The sequence below is a fragment of the Lynx rufus genome, unplaced genomic scaffold (genome assembly GCF_022079265.1).
Source record: "Lynx rufus isolate CCGP_SWC_20201006 ecotype Redwood Valley unplaced genomic scaffold, mLynRuf1.p SCAF_8, whole genome shotgun sequence".
In the NCBI taxonomy this organism is placed as follows: Eukaryota; Metazoa; Chordata; class Mammalia; order Carnivora; family Felidae; genus Lynx; species Lynx rufus.
This window is the reverse complement of record NW_025814896.1, coordinates 104,756,727-104,780,239: the sequence shown is the minus strand read 5'-3', so window position 1 is coordinate 104,780,239 and position 23,513 is coordinate 104,756,727. Positions and strand designations below refer to the sequence as shown.

Here is a 23,513-nt window from a genome sequence, read left to right as displayed (position 1 = left end):
GAACAAGCAATCCTAAAATTCATATGGAACCACAAAAGGCCCCGAATAGCCAAAGGAATTTTGAAGAAGAAGACCAAAGCAGGAGGCATCACAATCCCAGACTTTAGCCTCTACTACAAAGCTGTCATCATCAAGACAGCATGGTATTGGCACAAAAACAGACACACAGACCAATGGAATAGAATAGAAACCCCAGAACTAGACCCACAAACGTATGGCCAACTCATCTTTGACAAAGCAGGAAAGAACATCCAATGGAAAAAAGACAGCCTCTTTAACAAATGGTGCTGGGAGAACTGGACAGCAACATGCAGAAGGTTGAAACTAGACCACTTTCTCACACCATTTACAAAAATAAACTCAAAATGGATAAAGGACCTAAATGTGAGACAGGAAACCATCAGAACCTTAGAGGAGAAAGCAGGAAAAGACCTCTCTGACCTCAGCCGTAGCAATCTCTTACTCGACACATCCCCAAAGGCAAGGGAATTAAAAGCAAAAGTGAATTACTGGGACCTTATGAAGATAAAAAGCTTCTGCACAGCAAAGGAAAACAACCAACAAAACTAAAAGGCAACCAACGGAATGGGAAAAGATATTTGCAAATGACATATCGGACAAAGGGCTAGTATCTAAAATCTATAAAGAGCTCACCAAACTCCACACCCGAAAAACAAATAACCCAGTGAAGAAATGGGCAGAAAACATGAATAGACACTTCTCTAAAGAAGACATCCAGATGGCCAACAGGCACATGAAAAGATGTTCAGCGTCGCTCCTCATCAGGGAAATACAAATCAAAACCACACTCAGGTATCACCTCACGCCAGTCAGAGTGGCCAAAATGAACAAATCAGGAGACTATAGATGCTGGAGAGGATGTGGAGAAACGGGAACCCTCTTGCACTGTTGGTGGGAATGCAAAATTGGTGCAGCCGCTCTGGAAAGCAGTGTGGAGGTTCCTCAGAAAATTAAAAATAGACCTACCCTATGACCCAGCAATAGCACTGCTAGGAATTTATCCAAGGGATACAGGAGTACTGATGCATAGGGGCACTTGTACCCCAATGTTCATAGCAGCACTCTCAACAATAGCCAAATTATGGAAAGAGCCTAAATGTCCCTCAACTGATGAATGGATAAAGAAATTGTGGTATATATACACAATGGAATACTACATGGCAATGAGAAAAAATGAAATATGGCCTTTTGTAGCAACGTGGATGGAACTGGAGAGTGTGATGCTAAGTGAAATAAGCCATACAGAGAAAGACAGATACCATATGGTTTCACTCTTATGTGGATCCTGAGAAACTTAACAGGAACCCATGGGGGAGGGGAAGGAAAAAAAAAAAATAGAGGTTAGAGTGGGAGAGAGCCAAAGCATAAGAGACTGTTAAAAACTGAGAACAAACTGAGGGTTGCTGGGGGGTGGGAGGGAGGGGAGGGTGGGTGATGGGTATTGAGGAGGGCACCTTTTGGGATGAGCACTGGGTGTTGTATGGAAACCAATTTGTCAATAAATTTCATATAAAAAAAAAAAAAAGAAAACAATATACCAAAAGAAAAAAATCATATATGTAATAATACAGTAAATGGACTTGAAGCTTCTTCTTTATAATTTTTCAACTTCCATTTAGGATTTCCAAGAAGAAAGCTAATTGTGCAAGAACTGAAGCTGGCAGAAGACAACATGCTAACGTAGTGCCACACACACCTTTGTCTTCCAGAGCGTGCACGGAGTCCCCTGGTGGCTTGTGGAAAGGAGTAGATGCGAGCTGTGCAGCAGAGGTGAAGGCTCCCGGGCTCTTAGGACTGGGCGCCAGGGTTTTGTTGCAGCGGACGCCCCATACGGTTGAATCATCTGAGAACTCTTCAGTGTGAGGTACTTCCTGCAACAAAAGAGGAGCTGAAGAAAAAGCAGCAATCTCCTTCTTTCGTCCACAAAATGTAACACACTCATACTTTTTAAGATTCAAAAAACGAGAAATTAAAGTATTTTTTTAATGTGTATTTATTTTTGAGACACAGAGACAGTGTGTGAGCTGGGGAGGGGCAGAGAGACAGGGAGACATAGAATCCCAAGCGGGCTCCAGGCTCTGAGCTGTCAGCACAGAGCCCAATGTGGGGCTTGAACCCACGGACTGTGAGATCGTGACCTGAGTTGAAGTTGGAGGCCCAGGCACCCCCCCCCCCCAAAATGAGGAATTAAAGAGAGAATACATGTCACCCCTGGCTAACACAGTCAAGGACATTGTGGTTCCATTCTCCCCAGAAGTGGGACACACCCCAGTGGAGTCGCACTGCATTCAAGGGTCACGTTTTATGTTCCAATTTTTATTTATTTTTTAATTTGAAAAGCCTAGATTTATAGAAGAGTTACAAAGATAGTAGAGAGTTCCCATGTGCATTTTGTCAAACTTCCTCTGATGTTAGCATCTTATAGAATCCTGGCGCATCTCTAAAAACACTACTCCTATAGATGCTATTTGGATTTCATCATTTTTCCACATGTCCCTTCTCTGTTCCAGGCTCCAGTCCAGGACACATGTGGCATATAGTCTCCTCTAATCTGTGCCAGTGTATTGGTCTGTCTCAGTCTTTCTCACATGGACACTTTTGAATACTGGTTGGGAGCTGTGTACAATGTCCCTCCCATTTGGGTTTAAATTTGGCCTTTCATATGTTTAGACTGGGGTTATATTGATTTCAGGGAAGAATATCAGGGGTAAAGCGCCCTTTCTTGTTACATCCTATTAGGGGATATATGATATCAACACAACTTATTACTGGGGATAACCAGTAATAACCAATAACCAGATTAACCAGTCAATCACCTGGTGAAGGTAGTGTCTGCTGGGTTTCTGCTCTGCAAGAAACTATTTCTTCCTTTCCTGACCCTTATTTATTCATAGCAGATCATAGTTAGTCTACACTCAAAAGGAGATGGGGTGCCTGGGTAGTTCAGTCAAACATCCGACTCTTGATTGTGGCTCAGGTCATGATCTCACGGTTCCTGAGATCGAGCCCCATGTTGGGCTCTGTGCTGACAGTGCAGAGCCTGCATGGGATTCTCTGTCTCTGCCTCTTCTCCATGCACGCTCTCTCTCTAAAAATAAATAAGCTTTAAAAAAAAAAAAAAGGGGAAGTAAATGAAGATCCACTTCCTGGAGGGAGGGATATCAAAGAATTTGTGGACAGATGTTAAAACAATCACATTGAAAATGTGAGTGAGATACTGCAAGGCTATACAAATACCTTGTTCCTTCTTAAAGCTTCACTCACTAATTTTAATATTCATTTATGGATCTAGCTTGGAACAATGATTACTGTGGTGTTCTCATGGCTTTTTCTATTACCACTCATTCCTTCTACGTTTATTACTTCTCATTTTTACTTCTACTTATTAATTCTTCTGTAAGGAAGTTTTGTTTTGTCTTGTCTCCCATTTATTTATATCATTGTTGATATTTATTTTATTTCTTGGGTTATAATCCGATACTACCTTATTCTATTTATTTTCTTGTTCAGATTGTGCCTGGTTTGGCCACTGGCTTATTCAGGTTGGCTCCTGAGTTCTTTTGTTATGCCATCTTTTTTTTTTTTTTAAAGCGCTTCCTTACTTTCTGGCACTACAAGATGCTCTAAGCTCATCTTGTATTTTTCTTCTTCAGCCTCAGAATTAACTGTTTCTCCAAAAATGCAATGGCCAAGTTTTAGAGTCTATACACAGAGAGAAACTTGTGAGTCAGAATTACACTAGGCAAAGCCCTTTAGTTGCCAATAAAATGCCACCCATGGTTTTAATATGTAGTGCACAGATTTTATATAGCCACCGAATCTCTTCCAATGCTGGAGGAAACACTGGCTGTTGTTTCTTCAGATGAACACAGGATAAAGCAATTGGCTTATGCTTAGGGACAGGATGCAAAAAATTCATCATGGATTTTTTGGCCAAAACACATCTGTTTCAACAGTTTGGTGAAATGCATCTATGAATTGATGCCACTATATTTGAAATCCAGTCCATTATTTGGAAGTTTTTAAGAAGGCCAAAAAGTTCATCAGAAGGATTAGTGAACTGAGTGATAATCTGTTCAGAGAATCCACTGTGGGGGCGCCTGGGTGGCTCAGTCAGTTAAGCGTCCAACTCTTGATTTTGGCTCAGGTCATGATCTTACGGGTTCGTGAAATCGAGCCTCGTACTGGGCCTGTGCTGAGAGCATGGAGCCTGCTTGGAATTCCTTCTCTCTGCTCTCTCTGCCCTACTCTCTGCCTCTCTCTCTCAAAATAAATACATAAATAAATAAATTAAAAAACAAAAACAAAAACAGAATCCACGGTGGAATTAAAACTACGAACCAGGGTTTAGCACAGCTTTTCAGTGCTAGAGTCTGACCCCTCACGGTCAGAGGGCTGGGCTGGGTGAGTGGAGAAAAGCACAGCACCCACATAACACACTCAGGGTGAGAGCAGAAGCTGCCTATGGGCTGGGCACCCTCGCTGCTCTGACAGAAGAACGCTGACGCTTGTCTGCTGAGTGACACTGATGAAGGACCTTCCAGTTTAATTTAGACTTGGGTTTTCTAACATTCCACTGGAGGCCTCACTTCTTGGGTTTGGAAAAAAAATATATCTCCCACTGGTTCCTCCTGCCAAAGGAAAGGCTCTTTGAGGGCAAGGATCATATCATTTTTTAGTTTCTGTATCTATCACCATGTATGATACACAGTAGATGCTTGAATAATTGTAGAATAATGTTTCAACCCACTCTTCATATTACATTGTACTTTTCAGGACAGTTTAATATACACTAACTCATTTGATTGACATAATAATTTGGTAAAATGAAGGGCAAAGAGATATGACTAATTTCGTGGATGAGGCAGTGATTCACTCACATTTGGTTTTGAAGGAAATCTGCTCATAGAGCGTTCTCCAAAGGTCCTGGCTCCCGTGGGTTTATTTTTAGGCTGTGGTAATCTAAGGAAAGATTTCTAGAATTATAAATTGTAAAATATGCTACAGGGGATACTACCACATAAATAAGACTGTTAGAAACATTTTCCATTTATCTTATTTGACTAGTAAGATATTTACTTATTTACACATTCCTTACTTTTACAGTAGTTGTAGGAAAACTGAATGCAAGTTGAACTTGACTGTACACATAAAAACAGATCTACGGTAACTTAAGAGAGGATAGAAAATATAAAATCTCTACTACACTGGGTTATAAATAGGACAAAAAGAGAGGTAGAGCTATTGCCAATAGAAGGTCATGGGTGCCATACATTGTATTTCTTATCTCTAAGACTAGGTCTAGCTACGGAACTTCCTTCTGAGCTGATCAGACTGTTTCCTTTCTGCCTCAGTGTGAATCTCTCCAACACCGCGATACTCTTAATTCACACTGACACCTCTCTTTCCACGATTTAAACTGTAAACTGTGAAAATTCCTGGAGCTACCCCATTTTACTCCCACATATGGCTCCCTGGTGATCTTTCAGCTTAAAACATCTCTCTGTAGCATAACCCAATATAAGCCACTTCCTTTTCTACTTTATCAATCCTGCAAATACAAACAGAGCATGTATGGACACGTGTACTGGTAAACTCATTCATACCTAATTCAACTTCAAATCTATAGAATCCTTCAGTTCTCTGATAATTTGTAACCATACTGTTTTCCTGTCAACACATGCTTTTGCTATGGGAGGTCTGCTTTCTCGTAACTCTGGTGTCCAATGCAGATCTGGACAACTTTAGCAAGAATCTTCCAGTCATGTGGTTAAAATGCTCACCAGTGGCAGAGCTGGTACTGGTACCCAGACCATCTGATCAGTGAGCCACGTTTTCTCACTATCCCGAGTCCCAGAGGAACCTCTGCCGGCATCTCATGTCCCTCTGACAACACCCATCTCCTCCAGTCCACCACATCTCTTCCAAACCCGTAGAAAAACCTGGCTGGCTGTTTCCTCAGGTGGACACAAGATAAAACAATAATTAAATGTGTCTTTACCCATAATTTTCCTTGTTTCCATCCTCGAACACAGGAAAAGCAGATGACAAAGAAGAGATGATCTTATTGACTCCCCAAGCCCCAGAAGAACTTGCATTTTCTGCATTGGAGTAAAAAGTAGCATTTTATTATTGTATTAGGAAAAAACATTTATATTTTATGCTAAACTTCACCTACAAATAAAATGGAACAACAGCTTACAGAAAAGAACTGACACAGGTTTCAAATACTAGGTAACAAGATAAGTCACTTTGTAGTGAGATGAAGGGACTTAACTGTGGTCACAGGGTTTAACACTCAAGCCTGTAGGTCTTGAGCTCCTGCTACATGCAAGGCACGATATTCATCATTCTCCTAAAACATTGCTCTGGTCACCTGACTCACTGAAAAAAGCTCTCTGTGGCTTTTCTTTCCATTTCCTGTAAGAAAGAATTGACCTCTTAACTTTATATTCTGAGGCCTCCCGAGACTATTGATCCCATTTATCTTTATGATGATCTCGGTCTGGCTTCCAGCATAAAACCTGGGACAACAAATGTGGGCTCCAACACTCCACCCAGGCCATTACTCGAGCCAGGCAAGGCTCAAGTCATACCTCAAGTACTCAGCTTTTCCTGGCCATTCCTTACTCACCAGGATTTTGTCCTTCTATTATTTTCTAAGAAATAAAACCAATCTGTGACATATATTTAGTCCCTTTACAAACACTATCACATTTTTTTATTTCATGCATTGTCTGCCCTGGTGGGACAAGCTAATCAAGGGAAGGGCAATTTCGTGTATATTCCTTGATATTTCCTGTGGCAACCACCCACAATGCCTACACTTAGTAGTGTTTTAACAAATTATTACTTTGAAACTGGGCCTCAAAAGCATCTTCATTTTGATCTAGAGATGACCATTCATCTTTGTCGTCAGAAATATCAGGAAGTGTCGGAGCCTGAAACATATTCATGATGAAACCTTAGAAAAATAAAAAGAGTAACTGTAAACATGATTGCAAAAGAGCTTTCATTAATTTGTCGCCAGATGCTACACGTTGAAACAAGAGGCTTTACCTAATGCTTCTTTTGTGTGCACGGTGGGTGATGGCTGTACCCTGGATGGGGTTGCCTGAACCATTCCCAGTGACGTGTTTGGAGTTGTGTGAAAAGAACCTGTGTTAACAACCTTATGTATTTCAGACCCTATAAAGGAAATGGGACAAAAGGCATTACCAGCAGAGAAATCAGAACAATTTAGAAGGCACAAAATTTAAGGAACATTGCAATGAGAACATTTTATTATTGCTGATAATTACCACTAAGGACTTCTATTATTATAGTGCTCACATATCTTTCATTTTTATTTTTATAATAGTCCCATGAGGTAGGTAAGGCAAGAATTATCCTTTTATGGAAAAGGAAATGACAGTTCAAAGAGATGAAGCGGCTTGGTCTCAGATCAGATCAAATCAGCCGCCTTGTCATAAGTAGCACCCTTCACTCCACTCTGTCCCCTAAGAAATACATGTTAATAGTCACACAGTGAATCTTAAGACTGGCTTTCCATCTTACTCAGCTGGAGCCCGGACAACGGCATACAAGGCCCCGTAAAGCCTGGGCGGGACCTGCTCACTCAGACCTCATCTTCCTCCTCCTCTTCCTCTGACTCACTCCAGCCACCTCAGTCTCTTCGCTGTGCATAGAAACCATCAGGGAGACTTCTCATCTCAGGGCTCTGCATTTGCTGTTCTCTCCGCCTGAAACAAGTTTTCCAAGCTAGCTGCATGGGAAGCTCCCTCCTTTGGGACTTTATCCAAAATATCACTCTGTGAGCATCTTTCCTGGTCGCCTCTGACATTTCAATTCCCTCCCCCTGACACTCCCTTTCCCCCTCTGTGTGGGTGGGAGTTTTTGTCTTTTCTGTTTATAACTCCATCCCTAACTACCTGGAACAGTACCTGGCATTTGGCAGGTGCTCAGGAAGTCTTGGTGAAATGCAGGTGTTCCCAGCTGTTTCGAGCAGCTTTGCTCCCCACTGAACTGTCACTCGAGAGGATACCAGTCACATAGGGCAAGTGACTGCACAATCGATGTATCTTGTTTTGTTCACAAAACTTACCTTGTATGCAAATGCCTCTAACAAAGTAGTACCAAATAGAAGTATAATCCTAATTAAACTTATAATTACCTTTCCTACCCCACAATATATTAAAGATAACTCTTGTTTTAGGTAAATCTGCTGAGAAATTTAATAAAAAAGGTTTCACGAAATCAAATTTCCAAAGGATTCTACCTAAAAAGATATGACCAAGAAGCAGATTTCTACCTTTACGTGAGATGGTCTGGGGCTTCTCTAACCCCGAAATTCTAAGAATTGGAAAGTGAACACCCCAGTTCGTTAAGGCTTGAAGTCTTCATGAGCCACAGCCACCCAAAAGACCTGAGTGACCTCAAGAAGCCTGGGCAAAGAGGTCAGAAACAAATTTAATATAATTAAACATTACCTTCTTTTATCTCTGCCCCACTCTGTGGTTTGAATTCATGAGTACTTTTAGTCACACATCTGAAAGAGAACACTCTTGAGACAAACTGACTCCCCAAAACAAACAATAAACAATGTCAGCAATTACAAGCCTGTTTACTTAAAGTACGGACGGAAGTGCTTAGGTGTAAGTAAATAAAGTGTTTTATTTTTTCTTTCATTTCCTTTTGAAGAAAAGAATTCTTATAGATCAAGGTCAGGTACTACATGTTGCCTTGACACAGTGGGCCTGTATTCTAACATCATGATAATCACTCCTGTATCTGGGAGGGCAGGAAAACTGCCTCTAATTCGAATGACCCCATTTATTACACAGGCTAAAGGGCTCACACCCAGGTCCAGGCCTTGGTGAGCAATGCAGCTGGCCACAGTCATGCTATGGGAAGCACTGGTGTGCTTTAGCTGTGATGCTGAGCCAGTAGCCACATAGCATGGTTCTGCCGACTTTAAGAGTTCTCAAGAAATAAAAAAGATGGCACACAAGACATTTATATCACACTTTAAGTACAGTCACGATAGTGGACCTCATTTGTCTATTTAACATTGCTAAAATTCCCTTAGCAGGGACCATGTTAGGGTGTAAGTAAAAAGTACAACACACTTAATTTTATAAATCCTCACTAAACTGTCTTAAAAACATGAGTTCTTACATGAGATTCCAGACAAAGGCATCTTTTCTCTGCCACGGTAAGCTGTCCTGGCTAGTGAGAGTACCAACGGTCCATTCAGTCCCTTGCCTGGGCCGGGGTCAGGGTCAAGCTGAGGTGCTTCTGACTGAGATCTGAATGTTCATTAGGTTAAAGAGTTTCACAGTTTTATAGGGACAGCTCGTCTGGCCCCTCCTCCAGCCTCATGACTCTGTCTCTGCTGGGGCGGATGGGACACGCAACATCTTTTTGAGACTGTCACTGCTCTCCTGTTTTTATCATTTTATAACTGTGTTAACAGTGAAGAACTAATAAGGTCATAGACTCCAACGACGCAACAGTTCTTTTTTTACATACACTGTATGACACAGGACACAGGTCTGAATTATTAATCTAATGTGAGTGAAAAAGCATTTTAAATATTATTTCCAGGAGAAATCATTGATAAAAGTTAACCTCAGATATTGAGAAGAACCGGTCCTTATGAGCCATAATCTGTGCTAAGGAGTTTAGCCCAAGGGAAGGGTACAAGTTACACGGTCGCTCTCATTTTTTCTAACGGATCAATAAAACTGCTGTATGTAAAAAGAGAGAAAGAGCGTGCCCAAGTCATGGGAGGTAAAAATTTAAACAAAGTAAGTTATTATTTATAAATTATAATTTATGAAATCTAGGAAAATCCCTCAAAATTTGGGGGAAAAAAATCCCCAAAGCAGTGTACAACAGATGGGTTTTGGCATATCGTGTAACGGATATGAATCCCAAATTACTCCTGGTGGGAAGCTAGAAGGATCAGGAGAACCCATGTGAGGAACACATAACTGATGAACATAATGAACATAACTGATAAGTATTATCTGGACAGTAATAATCACTACATGTATTCAAGGCCAGTAAGAAAGGCCATTTCAGTTTAATCACAGTTTAATAGCTGTACATTCTCCAGTTACAAAAAAAAAAACAAACGGTGAGTTTCAGGTACTGAATATTCTTAAGGGAAGAGAGAAGTATGAAATGAAATGAAATGAACACTCTAAAAGAAAAATAGTGTAATAAGTCTGAAAGATTTGGGACGATTTCGGTAACTTTTTCAACATGTCCATCTACAGATTACAGTAAAAACAGGAACCATTCATCTTTTATATACTGTTCTTGAAACTGCAGAACATGTAAAGAAGCTGACAAATGCCACTCCCGTCACTATCGTCTCTAGGACGACCTTCGCCTTACCCGTCATCTTTTCTGGCCACTGGAAACATGGAGTCTGTCACTGGCTGGGCTGCCAGAGGAACAGGAAGAGATACACTCTGGCTGATGGCTGGGGACACCGAAGCGGCAGTGACAGCCTTTGCCATAGGAGGAGCAACAGGTGTTGCCTCTCTGGGTCTCTCCTCCATGTTCTTTGAGGTCTGCTGATTGATGGCTGGAAGACACAGAGCTCTCGGTTCCTGCTGGGAGCCTGCACTTGGCCCCGAACGTGCCGGATTAACCTTTCAAGTTAAGCAAGCAAAAACAAGGCCGTGAAGTCCGGAGTACCACTCATGAGGTACTACAGCTTTTCAAAGAATGGCATCTGTCATCAGTAGCTTCCTCTCCCCTTGTGGCATCCCTACACCCTTCAGGTACAGCCAACAACAACAAGGACCACGTTACATGATGGATGCTTTTGTAGCTCCTTCACCACAGATAAAACTGGGCAGCACCTATTTCCTGAGATAGGAAATAACGAGTCCCTACAGTTTTATCAGTGTTTAAGAACTGTCTTATTTCTCTTAATTTTGAGAAAGGACCAATAAGTCAATGCCCTCAAATGCTCATAATGGTATTCCTTCATTAAAATACACTTGGTAGCCATCTTCTCTCTAATGAGGAGATGTGAATCTAACTTGCAACAATAGCTTCCACATGGCTTACAGTGGGAAGGCTGACAAGCTCTGGACTTAAAACCTTTGTTTTTCGACTGATGGGCACTTAGACTGTCACTGCACACTCTTGTGTTAAAAAGTTAAAAGACAGTAGAGTTCATTCCTCACCATATAAAAGTATTCTCACAAATAGTTAAAAAAAAAAAAAAAGGCACCAACTTCTATGGCAAGAATAGTTAGTTCACAAACAAATGGATAAAATATAAAAAGTTCATTTTTACTAGTCATCAAAAAAAGTAATCAAAAATGACCTATCCCATTTTCTCACCTACCAAACTAAAAACAGATCAAAATTAATAATAATATTCAATTCTGAAAACATGTTTTGAAAACGAATAATCAGACTTTCCATACCAGATATCAAAACTTACAACAAAGCTATGGTAAATATACAATATGGAATGATCAAGAAGAAACCTAGTAACCAAAGCAAAGGTACATTTTAGAAACAGATCTTGTATATTAAAAATTTAGCATGCGATAAAGATATTTTAAATCAAAGGGGAAAGGTCGAGTAGCTCAGTAAATGATTTGGGGGCAACTGACAATCCGTTTGGGAAATATATCCTTATGCTATCCCAACACAAAAGCAAGCTCCATAAAGGGAGGCTTCTGGTTAAAGACAGTGGCTTAAATATGTGCTTTATCATCCACTACCTCCAAAACCTCACCAAAAGGTTGGTAAAGTAATTCTAACACCTAAAACAACAGTTGGAGGAGGCTGATCAGGAGAAAAGTTCAGACATATAGATACATCTCAGAATGGAAATGAAAGTGGAGCTGAAAGCATGAACTAAGAAAATTCTGAGGGAAAATGATTCCCCTTCGAGAACATAGCATCCAGCCTAATTATCACCCATGTGTGAGGGTACAAGCAAGAGATCTCAAAAAACTAATCGCTCATATATGCTTTTTTTAAAAAAAGTTCCTAGGGACTGTGTGCCACCAAAATGGGGTTGTTAAAAGGAAACAGTGCCATAGGAACTAGAAAATAAGCAGGGATACACCACTGGAGAGGAGTCAGGAGAGGACAGCTGCTTGGAGGCCAGCGTGGAAGAGATAGACAGATGGTTCTGGGAGGCATGTGGCCAAGCGAAGTGAAACTAAGAGTGTACCTGATGTACTTGAACATAATGAAAACATATTTCTAGTTTCTCCCAAGAGTTTAGAGAGAAATAACTGATAAGTATCATAAAAATATAGCACAGGAGAATAATGAAACAATTATTTTAACAATTTCTTGGAATTATCTAGGGAAAACAAATTATACAAAAAAGGATATCCAACTAAATAAGAAAAATATGTAACAATCCAATAGCAAAATGAACAAAGTCAAATTTAATTTAAAAAATTAATTTTAAGAAAAAAAAGACAAATTTAATTTTAAAAAATTCTTAAAAGTTTTTAAGAAAAAAAAACAGCCACTAAATGTATTTTTAAAAGTCCAAATTTACCTGTGATTAGAAATAAACACATCAGATGGTTAAAAATATTTACGATAGGTAATGTTAGCCAAGCATATACAAAAAACACGTACTTTTATTCACTATTATGAGTGTAAAGCAGTAAATTTTTAGAGGACAGATGGGCAGTATTTTAGGTGCACAAACTTCAGCAGCAATTCTACTTTTCTGTGTCTTTCCTAGAGTAATAATCTCATATGTACAAGAATGTTCACTGCAGCATGGTTTACAATAGTTTCCACATGACACATGCCCTTCCTAAAAGGTATGAGAGTAGACTGTGATGCTATTAAAATCAGTTGGATCTCTATGTAATAACAAGGAAAGATCTGTAAGGTGGGTTAGGTAGAAAAAGCACAAAGTAAGCCTTATACAGGCTTACTGTATAAGCCTGTATATGTCAATTGTATACATATTTATGTGTTCATGCATAGTAAAGTTCTGGAAAAATGCAAACTACATAGTTAGTAACCATTCATTTATATACGTGTAACTATACACACACATGCACATCCACATATATAACATCTTTGCTTTTATAAAATCATAGTCATGCATTTTTATAATTTTCAAAATATGTAAGAAATTAAAGTGTTACTAGAATGAAACCAGGCCACTTTCTTACACCATCCATAAAAGTAGACTCAAAATGGATTAAAGACCTAAATGTGAGACCTGAAACCATAAAAATCCTAGAATGGAACAGACAGTAATTTCTCTGACACTGGTCATAGCATTATTTCTCTAATACGTCTCCTGAGGCAAGGGAAACAAAAGCAAAAATAAACTATTGGGACAACATTAAAGTAAAAATCTTTCACATCAAAAAAAAAAAAAAAAAAAACCCAAGAAAAAACAAAAACAAAAACAAAAACCCAAAACTGTAACAAAACAAAAAGGCAACTTACTGGGAGAAGACATATGCAAATGCCATATCCAATAAGGGGTTAGTATCCAAAATAAATAAAAAGCACAACTCAACACCAAAAAAAAAACAAAAAAAAAAAACCCACAACAACCAAACATGGGTATAGGACCTGACTAGACATTTTTTCCAAAAAAGACATTGAGATGGCCAAAAGACAAATGAAAAGATGCTCAACACCACTCATCATCAGGGACATGCAAATCAAAACCACAATGAGATATCACCCTCACACCTGTCAGAATGGCTAAAATAAAAAAGTCAGGAGGGGTGCCTGGGTGACTCAATCAGTTAAATGTCCGACTCTTGGTTTCTGCTCAGGTCATGATCTCAGGGTTCATGAGTTCAAGCCGCATGTCGGGCTCTGCACTGCCAGTGTGGAGTCTGCTTGAGATTCTCTCTCTCTGTCCCGCTCTCTCTCTCTCAAAAAAAAATGAATGAACTTTAAAAAAAATAAGTTAAATTACATTAAATTGAAAAAATGTCAGGAAATACCAAGAGTTGGAGAGGATGTGGAACCCTCGTGCACTGCTGGTGGGAATGTAAATGGGTGCAGCCACTGTGGAAAACGGTATGGTGGTTCCTCAAAAAATTAAAAATAGAAATACCATATAGTTCAGTAATCTCACTACTGGATATTTATCCAAAGAAAACAAAACAGTAATTTGAAAAGATATATACACCCTTATGTTTACTGCAGCATTATTTATAACAGCCAAGATATGGAAACAACCTAAGTGTCCCCTGGTAGATGAACAGATAAGGAAGATGTAGCATGTGTGTGTGTATATATGTATGTATATAACATTCCACATATACACACAATGAAATACTATGCCACCACAAAAAAAGGATGAACCTAGAAGGTATTGTACTGAGATAAATCAGACAGAGAAAGGCAAATACCGTATGATTTCACTCATATGTAGAAGTAAAAAACCAAAACAAAGGAGTAAACAAACAAAAAGCAGAATCAGACCTATAAATACAGAGAACAAAACTTATGGCTGCCAAAGGGGAGGGAGGTAAGGGGATAGGCAAAATGAGTGAAGGGGAGTGGGAGATACAGACTTTCAGTTATGGAATGAATAAGCCACAGGAATAAAAGGTACAGTAGAGGTAATGGCATTTTAACAGCATCCTACGGTGAAAGATAGTAGCTACACTTGTGGTGAACACAGCATAACACACAGAGAAGTTGAATCACTACGATGCACACCTGAAACTAATGTAACATTGTGTGTGAACTATATTCAAAACACAACAAAACAAAAAAAAGGAACAAAAAAGAAGAAAGGTTGTATGCCTGGAATACATCAGGAAGCAAGGCAAATGTAGCATGACTTTGTAAGAACAAAGGGGCAAGAAAACTTTTGGTGTGATGTATATGTTCACTATCTTGATTGTGATGATAGTTCTATTGGTGTACATACATGTCAAAACTTAGCAAATTTTACACTTTTAATATGTGTAATATATTATATGTCATTTATACCTTTATAAAGCTCTTAAATAAAAAGAAAAAATCTAAAAAAAAATTAAGGTGTTTATCTTCATTGTATCCTATGTCATAGGCAGACATATACTATGTGATCACTTAAGCAGCCATTATGTAGCTTCAATTTATTCTCAATCAACCCCATTCCTTAATAATTTTAAGAAAATCATGTGACTCTAACACACTCATCACTTCTCCCCGCTTCTAACATGAAACAATGGCAAGCAAAATACAACTAGACAATTAATTAAATTATTAAATTCATATTCTCATCATATAATTATGTCACTGTATTAAAAAATCCAAAAAAGACTACATATATGAATACATAAACACATAAGTATGTACATACACACATATAAAAGCATACTCTTTGTAACTTCCTTTTCTCATTTTACATTTTGAATATCTTTCTGTGCCCAATCGTAAAAATTTGGAAAGCTAGTATCTAAATTAACATCAGCATTAACTCTAAAAATATAGCACAGAAAGGAGCAAGTAAAAACAGAAATCAGTGTTACTGGTTGCTGAATGAAAAACATTCAGCAAAGAGCACGCACATACCTCAGACCTTTCCTGAAAAGCAGGCAGGGTCTCCTGGGACGTCTCCACCACCTGATGCAACTTCTTATGAAGTTCATCCATTTTCTGTTTTAACAGTTGTTCTTCAAAAGCATTTGCTTCTTTTCTTTTCATATAATGTCTATCTTCATTTACTTTAGGAAAGAAAAAATGGTTTCCATGCAAGTTTAAATTCAGGTCATCACAGGAATACACAAAAAATGAGTGAAAGGTTATTTTTAAGATGGCAATTTTTTTTTTTTTAATTTTTTTTTTTTCAACGTTTATTTATTTTTGGGACAGAGAGAGACAGAGCATGAACGGGGGAGGGGCAGAGAGAGAGGGAGACACAGAATCGGAAGCAGGCTCCAGGCTCTGAGCCATCAGCCCAGAGTCTGATGCGGGGCTCGAACTCACGGACCGCGAGATCGTGACCTGGCTGAAGTCGGACGCTTAACCGACTGCGCCACCCAGGCGCCCCATGGCAATTTTTTTTTTACTAGTCTTTTCCACGTATATTAGGTTATTAGCACTGAAAGGTGTATTACCTTTTAATTATAATTTTTACCTGCCTTTGGGATGGTTATTTTTAATTTCAGGGCTTGTAAGGTACAAATTTACAATGTTGACCAATAATAAATATTTGATAATAGCACAATGATAATAATCACTTTTTATAAAAGTCATGATTCTACATATCATTTGAAAGTGGAGCAGACAAAAGATCTAAATCTCCAGTGCTTTCTGAGGAGGAGGAGTCCGGTACCCTGAAAGTTCAGTGCCTCACATGTACTGCAGTAAGTCTCACTTGCAAAGGCAATTAACATAACCATATCACATTCAAATCAGATCCTTTGGCTAAGACTTTATGTCATAGTGTGTGAAAGAAAAATGCATCCGTGCGTGGCACAAAACGGGTCCTCCATGAGTGTTAACTGCCTGTTCTCTCAGTTGTTGAACAAATGAGCAATGATAAACAAAAAAGCCAACACAGAGCAGCTCTCGTCCACATGACTTAGATGGTATAAAAGCCCTGAGTGGAACACAGTTCCACTTTCCTCTCTAAAGTTCACGTTGTTACAGCAAAGACAAGCACAAACTTTGGTGTTAACACTCATGGTTTTCTCTGTGAGGAACAAAACTTGACCTACTACGCAGCCATAAATAATGTGGCACTTTGATCAGAGGGCTCATTCTGAATGTCTTCTTTGTTGTTCTTGCAGATTTTAGAAAATCTCTTCTCAATTCCAGTTCCTAACCTAATCCTTTCACAGTACAAATAACTGACCTACAGGTTTAAAATTGCTGTATACAGAAGTTCAAATCCATTCAGATAATATTTAAAAGCTTAAAATATCACTAAAACGAAGGCAACGTTGGTATATCTCTTTAATCTACATTAGTGCTATATCAACTCTGAGCTTTCCTGTCAAGACATCAGTGTAGTCCCCTGGACAAATGCGGCCGCTACACTTTTCAGGAAAGGTCTGAGGTATGTGCGTGCTCTTTGCTGAATGTTTTTCATTCAGTAATTGCATTTAATAAAGATTTCTAGGCTTCAGATACACGAGCTAGAGACTTCTTTGCAGATTCTTTCAGCATAGTCAATTACCTGTTTAAAAAAGTAATTACTCAAGGTTATTATTTTAAGTGACTAGAGTATCTCAGATCACAAGACTGCAAGTACCCCATTGTTCATGCTTTCTCCGTTGATTGTATTTCTGGGCTCTCAGCTCTTCAAAGGAAAATTCGGATTCTCCACGAATAAGCTTCTCCTTGCAATACATAACAACCTGCTGAACATCAGCTTTGGCTGCTAGAGACGGTTGTGCAGAATATCCTGATTTGGAAATCATGATCACCCTTTGCTCCCTACAATGGGGAAAATGTATTATTTACAACAGTGTACTAAAACAGCTCTTGAATGACACTAATTAATAGATTATTGCACTGATTATACTTGCATTTTCGACTCTTTATCGCAAGCTGAAGAAATTACCCCAGAAACTTCTGAGCCCTAAAGACAGAAAGGGAACATCAGCATTCACTTATCTGAAAAGAAACTGCCATCCAAATTATTTCACAAAACAATAAGAAAGTGTTAGAGGGGTTCTGTAACTAGATTTATATATGTTCTTTAAAATTATAATTAATTCAATCATAATCAATTATTGATTATTAATCTTACAACTTTTGTAACTAAGAGTCCAATAGGAAAATGATTTTAAAAAATTCCTACTTGGTAATAGAGAAGGGCACTTATTTCCCTCCAATCAACAGACAAGGAGCTGGACCACAGTGCCTATGTGTTCCTAGATTAATATTCCAAAATCCTATATTAATAGAAACAAAAAATCATAAAAATTTCCTTCTGGTACTATTCTATCCTCAGGAGTTCCCAATGCTAGGACTGATTCACCAAACAAATATTTATTGAACATCTTATACATGTCCTGAACTGAGCTAGGTCCTGGAAATGTGACCACAAGTAAGACCTATCTCTGCTGTCTAAAAATTTACATAGTCGGGCGCCTGGGTGGCTCAGTCAGCTAAGCGTCTGACTTCAGCTCAGGTCATGATCTCACAGTTCATGGGTTCGAGTCCCGCACTGGGCTCTGTGCTGACAGCTCAGAGCTTGGAGCCCACTTCGGATTCTGTCTCTCCTCTCTCTCTGCCCCTCCCCTGCTCGCTTACTCGTTCTCTCTCAAAAATAAATGAGCATTTAAAAAAATTTTTTTAAAGTCACATAGTTGGGGCAATAGGAAGCAATGAGGCTGGCAAATGTGTAGAACGTAAGATGAGATAGTTTGAGTATCTATCAAAGTGAGAAATGCATATTCTGCGTCTAAGAATGTGTTATATGAATAAAACTTGTAACATGCACTAAGGACAGAGGCCTTTCTGCTAGAGTCAGCTTAAAGGAGGTCCTCAGCAAACTGAAAGAGAAACTGTAGTACAAAGAGGAAAGATACTGGAAAACAGGCTAGGGGAAGCAGAGACTTGAGCAGAAGAGATCTCAATAGGGCAAAAATCTCAACAAAGAACAAGCACAAGTGAAAGACCACCTTTCCCAACTGTGATGGCAGGGAGGGATGCAGTTACATTTACTGGTTGGTGGCAGAAAACTGACAGATGTCATCTAATGGCTTTTGTTGTCTCATTAAAATAGTATTTTTGCCAGCTCCCAAAGGAGAGGTTAGAGACAGCCAGGTCCCAAGTTTGAGGAAAGTGAAAAGAAGTTTAACATCATTATAATGTGGCATTAGACAGTGAAATGGGACACGTAGGAAATACATAAAACATAGTGTCAACCAGGAAACTGGAAACAATTTCTGGGGAGTAGTAAAGCTTTGGTTAAGGTTATAGGTACTATTGTTCCAAGTTCCTGAGGTTTTTGTTTTTTTTTTTAAGTTTATTTTTATCTATTTTGAGACAGAGAGAGAGAGAACATATGTGAGCAAGGGAAGGGCAGAGAGAGGGAGAGAGAATCCCAAGCAGGCTCTGTGCTGTCAGCTCCCCCTGACATGGGGGTTTGATCCCATTAACCATGAAGTCATGGCCTGAGCTGAAGCCAAGACACTTGGACACTTAAATGACTGAGCCACCCAGGTGACCCAACCTCCTGAGTTTTTTTAAGCAGAGATCAGAAATTTCCAGGTGGGTATTATCTAATGTAGGGGCTCATGAGCCCATGTGAAGGAGACCAGTAGAACCAAGGAGGAGAGAAGCTGCTGGGGAGGAAGTAAAGACAGAAGGTGAAAAAGTGGGGGGGCCCTAGGTCAGATAAACAGACAAGTTATTTAAATCTGATATCTCAGGTGAGCAGTGGTAGATGATGACAGGCCACAGGTGCAGGTGGCTGACAGAGAGGTTAGAGTCACAGGAACAAGGTCAAACAAATGAGATGTCAAAGTGGATGCAAAAGGGAGCTGGATGACCATTCAATGCCATTCCCAGTTTCCACACAACCCACAAATGTCATTATTACCTGATTCTTAGAAATGCAGGCTGAGTTGTTTCCTGGATTTGATTTTGATGTCACCATTTGATTTAAAATCTGAGCATTATGGAGAGGTTCCAAGGTTCTAGCTATGGGGGGAAAAAGGATGAAATAAAGAGAAACAAGGATAAAACCACATTAAGTAAAATTACTACAAATATATTCCCCTGGTCTTTCAATTAGTAGCATAAGAAATAAATCAATTCATTGATCACTGTCTTAGAAAATGTAACTAAAACACTTTTAAGAAGATAAGAGAAATATTCTAGAGATAATTTAAACAACAGGATGGGATAGTTGATGTTTATTTCTGAAACATAATCTTTATTTCTAAGAAAATATATGACTACCATTTCTTTAAAAGTTGCATTAAACACATTTGATTCAATTCAGAACAGATGGACTCCAGAGTAAGCCTTGTCCTCTATTTTTGGCCAATTTTGATTATTTTTTTAAATCCTAAAAATAGAATGAATTCAAGTTTTCTTTTGGGTTTGCTCTTTTAAATTGCTAAGATGGAGCTCTACTCTCCAGGGATATTTGCTAGGCATTATTACCAGAGTGCCTTCCCTATTACCTAAGGCAATACAATCAATAAATACTGGATGAATTATTTTCTTAGGGAAAAAAAGCCAGCACAAGTCAGACTAAATTATTAACAATTTAGATATTTTTAGAAAGCGTTGTTTTACCTTGAGTTGGCAAGTGGGTTTCAGCAAGGCGTGCCTGAAATAACCTAAGTGGCAGGAGTAAAGGCATCAACACAGATTATAAGCTTACAGTGAAAACTAAATCAATCTATTTAGATCAATCTAGATCAATCAAGACAGCTTATCATAAGCTAGTAAAGACTGAGGTTGAGAGAGAATGTAAAGTTGAATTTTAGAATTGCTTCAAAATTAAAAAAAAAAAAAATTCTGGGATTTCCTTCATACCCAATTACTGTATTAGAAAAATTCCCCCTTCTGTTTAGTTTATGTCCGTATTTCTCAAACTTATATAATAAACGTACCCTCTTTCTCTGTGTATCGTCTGCAAATGTTACAACATGGGGTTTCTGAACTCCTTATCTTAGGCATTCTACACATCTGGACCATAATGAATATAATGTTAAGAAGAAAGAAGTCTAAAACTTAGACCACCACTCCAAATGGCAGATATATTATTGTTCATGCTGTGAGAAGTTTTAAAATATATCATTTCATGGCAACTTTGCACACCAAATCACCTGTTGAGTAAAATGCAACTTCTAAACCTGACATTTTTGGGTGATATCAACAAGAATCTAGAGTATAAAGAGAATAAGAGATGTACAACCAAATGCCAAATCTTGTGACTCTTAATTCAAACAAACCAGTGGTTAACAAAGCAAGCAAGCAAGCAAGCAAACAAACAAACAAAAAAACAACTCACAATGTTTTACATTATGAGGAATAACTGAAAATTACGGATATTAAGGAATTACAGTTAAAATTTGTTAGGTGTGAAAATGGCCTAAGCTTCTGCACAAAAAATCACTTTCTAGAGATGTTTATGTATTTGGAATAAAATATTTTGCTGTCTTGGATTTGCTTTAAATTCTTCAGCATAGAAAAAACATGATCAAACGTTAGTAATTACTAAAAGTACATGACAGACAAAGGGGAGGTTCATTATATTTTTTTTAAATGCATGCTTGAAAATTCTCCTTATAAAGTTTAAAAAGAACATGAGTGCTATAGCAAAGTTGAAAACAATGAGTGTATTAAGTCTGGCAAGGGGTACAATGAGATAAGTGATCTCAGATGCTTCTGGAGAGGGGCCAGCTGGTATAACCTTTTGAGCAGGGACTGTGCTTATATGTACCACAAAGCTTAAAAACTCTTCATTCACCCTTTGACTATATAATTTCAGTTCTGAGACTCTATCAGAAGGAAAGAGATAAAAATAGGCAACCTATTGGGAGCTAACTCTATGATAAAGGAAAAAGACCTTGACACGAAGCTGCAGATATATGTAAAGCATGCCTGTAAATCCCATAACGAGCAGAGAACAACATGTCAACTAAAATGCCAGGTTTCTTCTGCTTCTTTAGTTTTCTGTATTGTCAGCATTTCTAAACGAGGTATATTTAATCATAGAAAAAAAGAGTTGTGAAAAATAGTTATTCATTAAGATACTCATTATGTTGTTCTTGACAAAAATCAAAATGTTGAAAACACCTTAAATGTTCATTTGGAGAACAGTTAAATTATGACATAACTCTGGGACAGATTTCACAACTGCTTTATAAGTTGTGCTATAAAAGTCCATAATTTCTTAAGAGCAGTATCAAGGCCAGTATACGTAACAGACATAACAATACGATTTACTGTTAAAATATACAAATACAAGGACACGCACACAGGGGTAGGAAAAGGTACTGGGAGGCAACGCACCAAAGTGTTGCCAGTAATATTTCTGGGCAATTTCCTTTCCTTTATACTATTGTGTATTATCCACATTTTCACAATGAGAAAGATTTCCCTGTACAAACAAAGCAATAAAAATTTTTTTTTTTTAATTTTTTTTTTTTTTTCAATGTTTATTTATTTTTGGGACAGAGAGAGACAGAGCATGAACGGGGGAGGGGCAGAGAGAGAGGGAGACACAGAATCAGAAACAGGCTCCAGGCTCTGAGCCATCAGCCCAGAGCCCGACGCGGGGCTCGAACTCACGGACCGTGAGATCGTGACCTGGCCGAAGTCGGACGCTTAACCGACTGCGCCACCCAGGCGCCCCAGCAATAAAAATTTTTAAGAGCAAACATTACACTTCAAAGCAGGGGACACTCTGCAGTTTTATTTTCAAACTACCTGTAGTGTTGTTGCAGCTGCTCTCTTGGTTCGGCCTGGTGTTGAAGCCCTCTCCGAAAAATGGCACTGGCATGCTGCAGCTCTCCCTGGCCTTCCAGATGCCCAGCCCAGGCTACGTACAGAGGGGATGACATGGTTCCGATCCCATGGTTGTACAGAAACTCAAAAAACTGATGAAGATCACTGTTGTACTCAGCCTACAGAAACCCAAAGCAAACAGATACAAGAACGAAGGAACTGCCGGTCTAGGTAGGGCCCGGAGCCCGGCTCCCTTCAATGTTCACTCATTTTACTCATTTTTAAGAGAGAGAGAGAGAGAGACAAAGTGTGAGTGGGGGAGGGGCAGAGAGCGAGGGAGACACAGAATCCGAAGCAGGCTCCAGGCTGTCAGTACAGAGCCCGACGCGGGGCTCGAACTCCAGAACTGTGAGATCATGACCCGAGCTGAAGTTGGACGCTTAACCCACTGAGCCACCCAGTCGCCCCCAGTGTTTGCTCTTCGTGGAGGGTTCAGGATATGCTGTAGGGGCAGGCTTGTGTGGCTCTCTGATAGCAAACCTAAAAATTAAGCTCCTTCTTTTCCTTACCCACACAATTTCCCAGGATACTGGGTTCCATGACTCATGATGTATTACAGTTGTCTTAATCTGAGCTTGCCCAAGTGCCACAGGGCGCCTCTAATCCTAGTACCTTGTAATTTAGTGAACAAATCCATCTTAACTCTATCCGTTTATGATTACTAGAACTTGTGCCCCCAAAGTCTTTATTTCAGGACTGTAAAGACACAAACTTTTAAAGCCTAAACTGAGGCAGCCTGTTCCTGGGGCAGTACTAAATTTAGTTACTGAGAGCTAATATTTTCTTAATTATTCACAATGAATTTAATTTATTCCCAGGAACCCTCTGAATACCTAGCAGTGTCTGCTTATCCTTCTATCCCCAAACACACCTCTCATCCAACACACCTTTTAATTTAGTGGTTTCTATCTACCAACTTGATAGAGGAAGGTTTTAAAATTAAATGACTGACTCCACAATACAAAAGCCAAAAGGTTCTAAAATACACGTCTCTGGCCATTCAACTTTTAAAAATTTATGATTGGAAACAGAGG

The 23,513-nt window shown here is 39.0% G+C and overlaps 1 protein-coding gene across 1 annotated transcript in view; it reads right to left on the bottom strand.

The window, feature by feature from the left end:
• The window catches only part of BUB1 (BUB1 mitotic checkpoint serine/threonine kinase), a 52,578-nt gene that overhangs the window by 24,736 nt on the left and 4,329 nt on the right, over positions 1-23,513 (bottom strand). The window contains exons 4-16 of the mRNA XM_047069665.1: positions 22,402-22,598; positions 20,260-20,303; positions 19,556-19,656; positions 17,528-17,584; positions 17,255-17,435; positions 15,571-15,722; positions 10,426-10,685; positions 8,511-8,569; positions 7,081-7,209; positions 6,875-6,985; positions 6,023-6,122; positions 4,902-4,983; positions 1,718-1,892 (exon numbers count right to left, since the gene is read on the bottom strand). Of these exons, the coding sequence (XP_046925621.1) occupies positions 1,718-1,892; positions 4,902-4,983; positions 6,023-6,122; positions 6,875-6,985; positions 7,081-7,209; positions 8,511-8,569; positions 10,426-10,685; positions 15,571-15,722; positions 17,255-17,435; positions 17,528-17,584; positions 19,556-19,656; positions 20,260-20,303; positions 22,402-22,598 (1,648 nt within the window). The remainder of the gene's footprint in view (positions 1-1,717; positions 1,893-4,901; positions 4,984-6,022; positions 6,123-6,874; positions 6,986-7,080; positions 7,210-8,510; positions 8,570-10,425; positions 10,686-15,570; positions 15,723-17,254; positions 17,436-17,527; positions 17,585-19,555; positions 19,657-20,259; positions 20,304-22,401; positions 22,599-23,513) is intronic.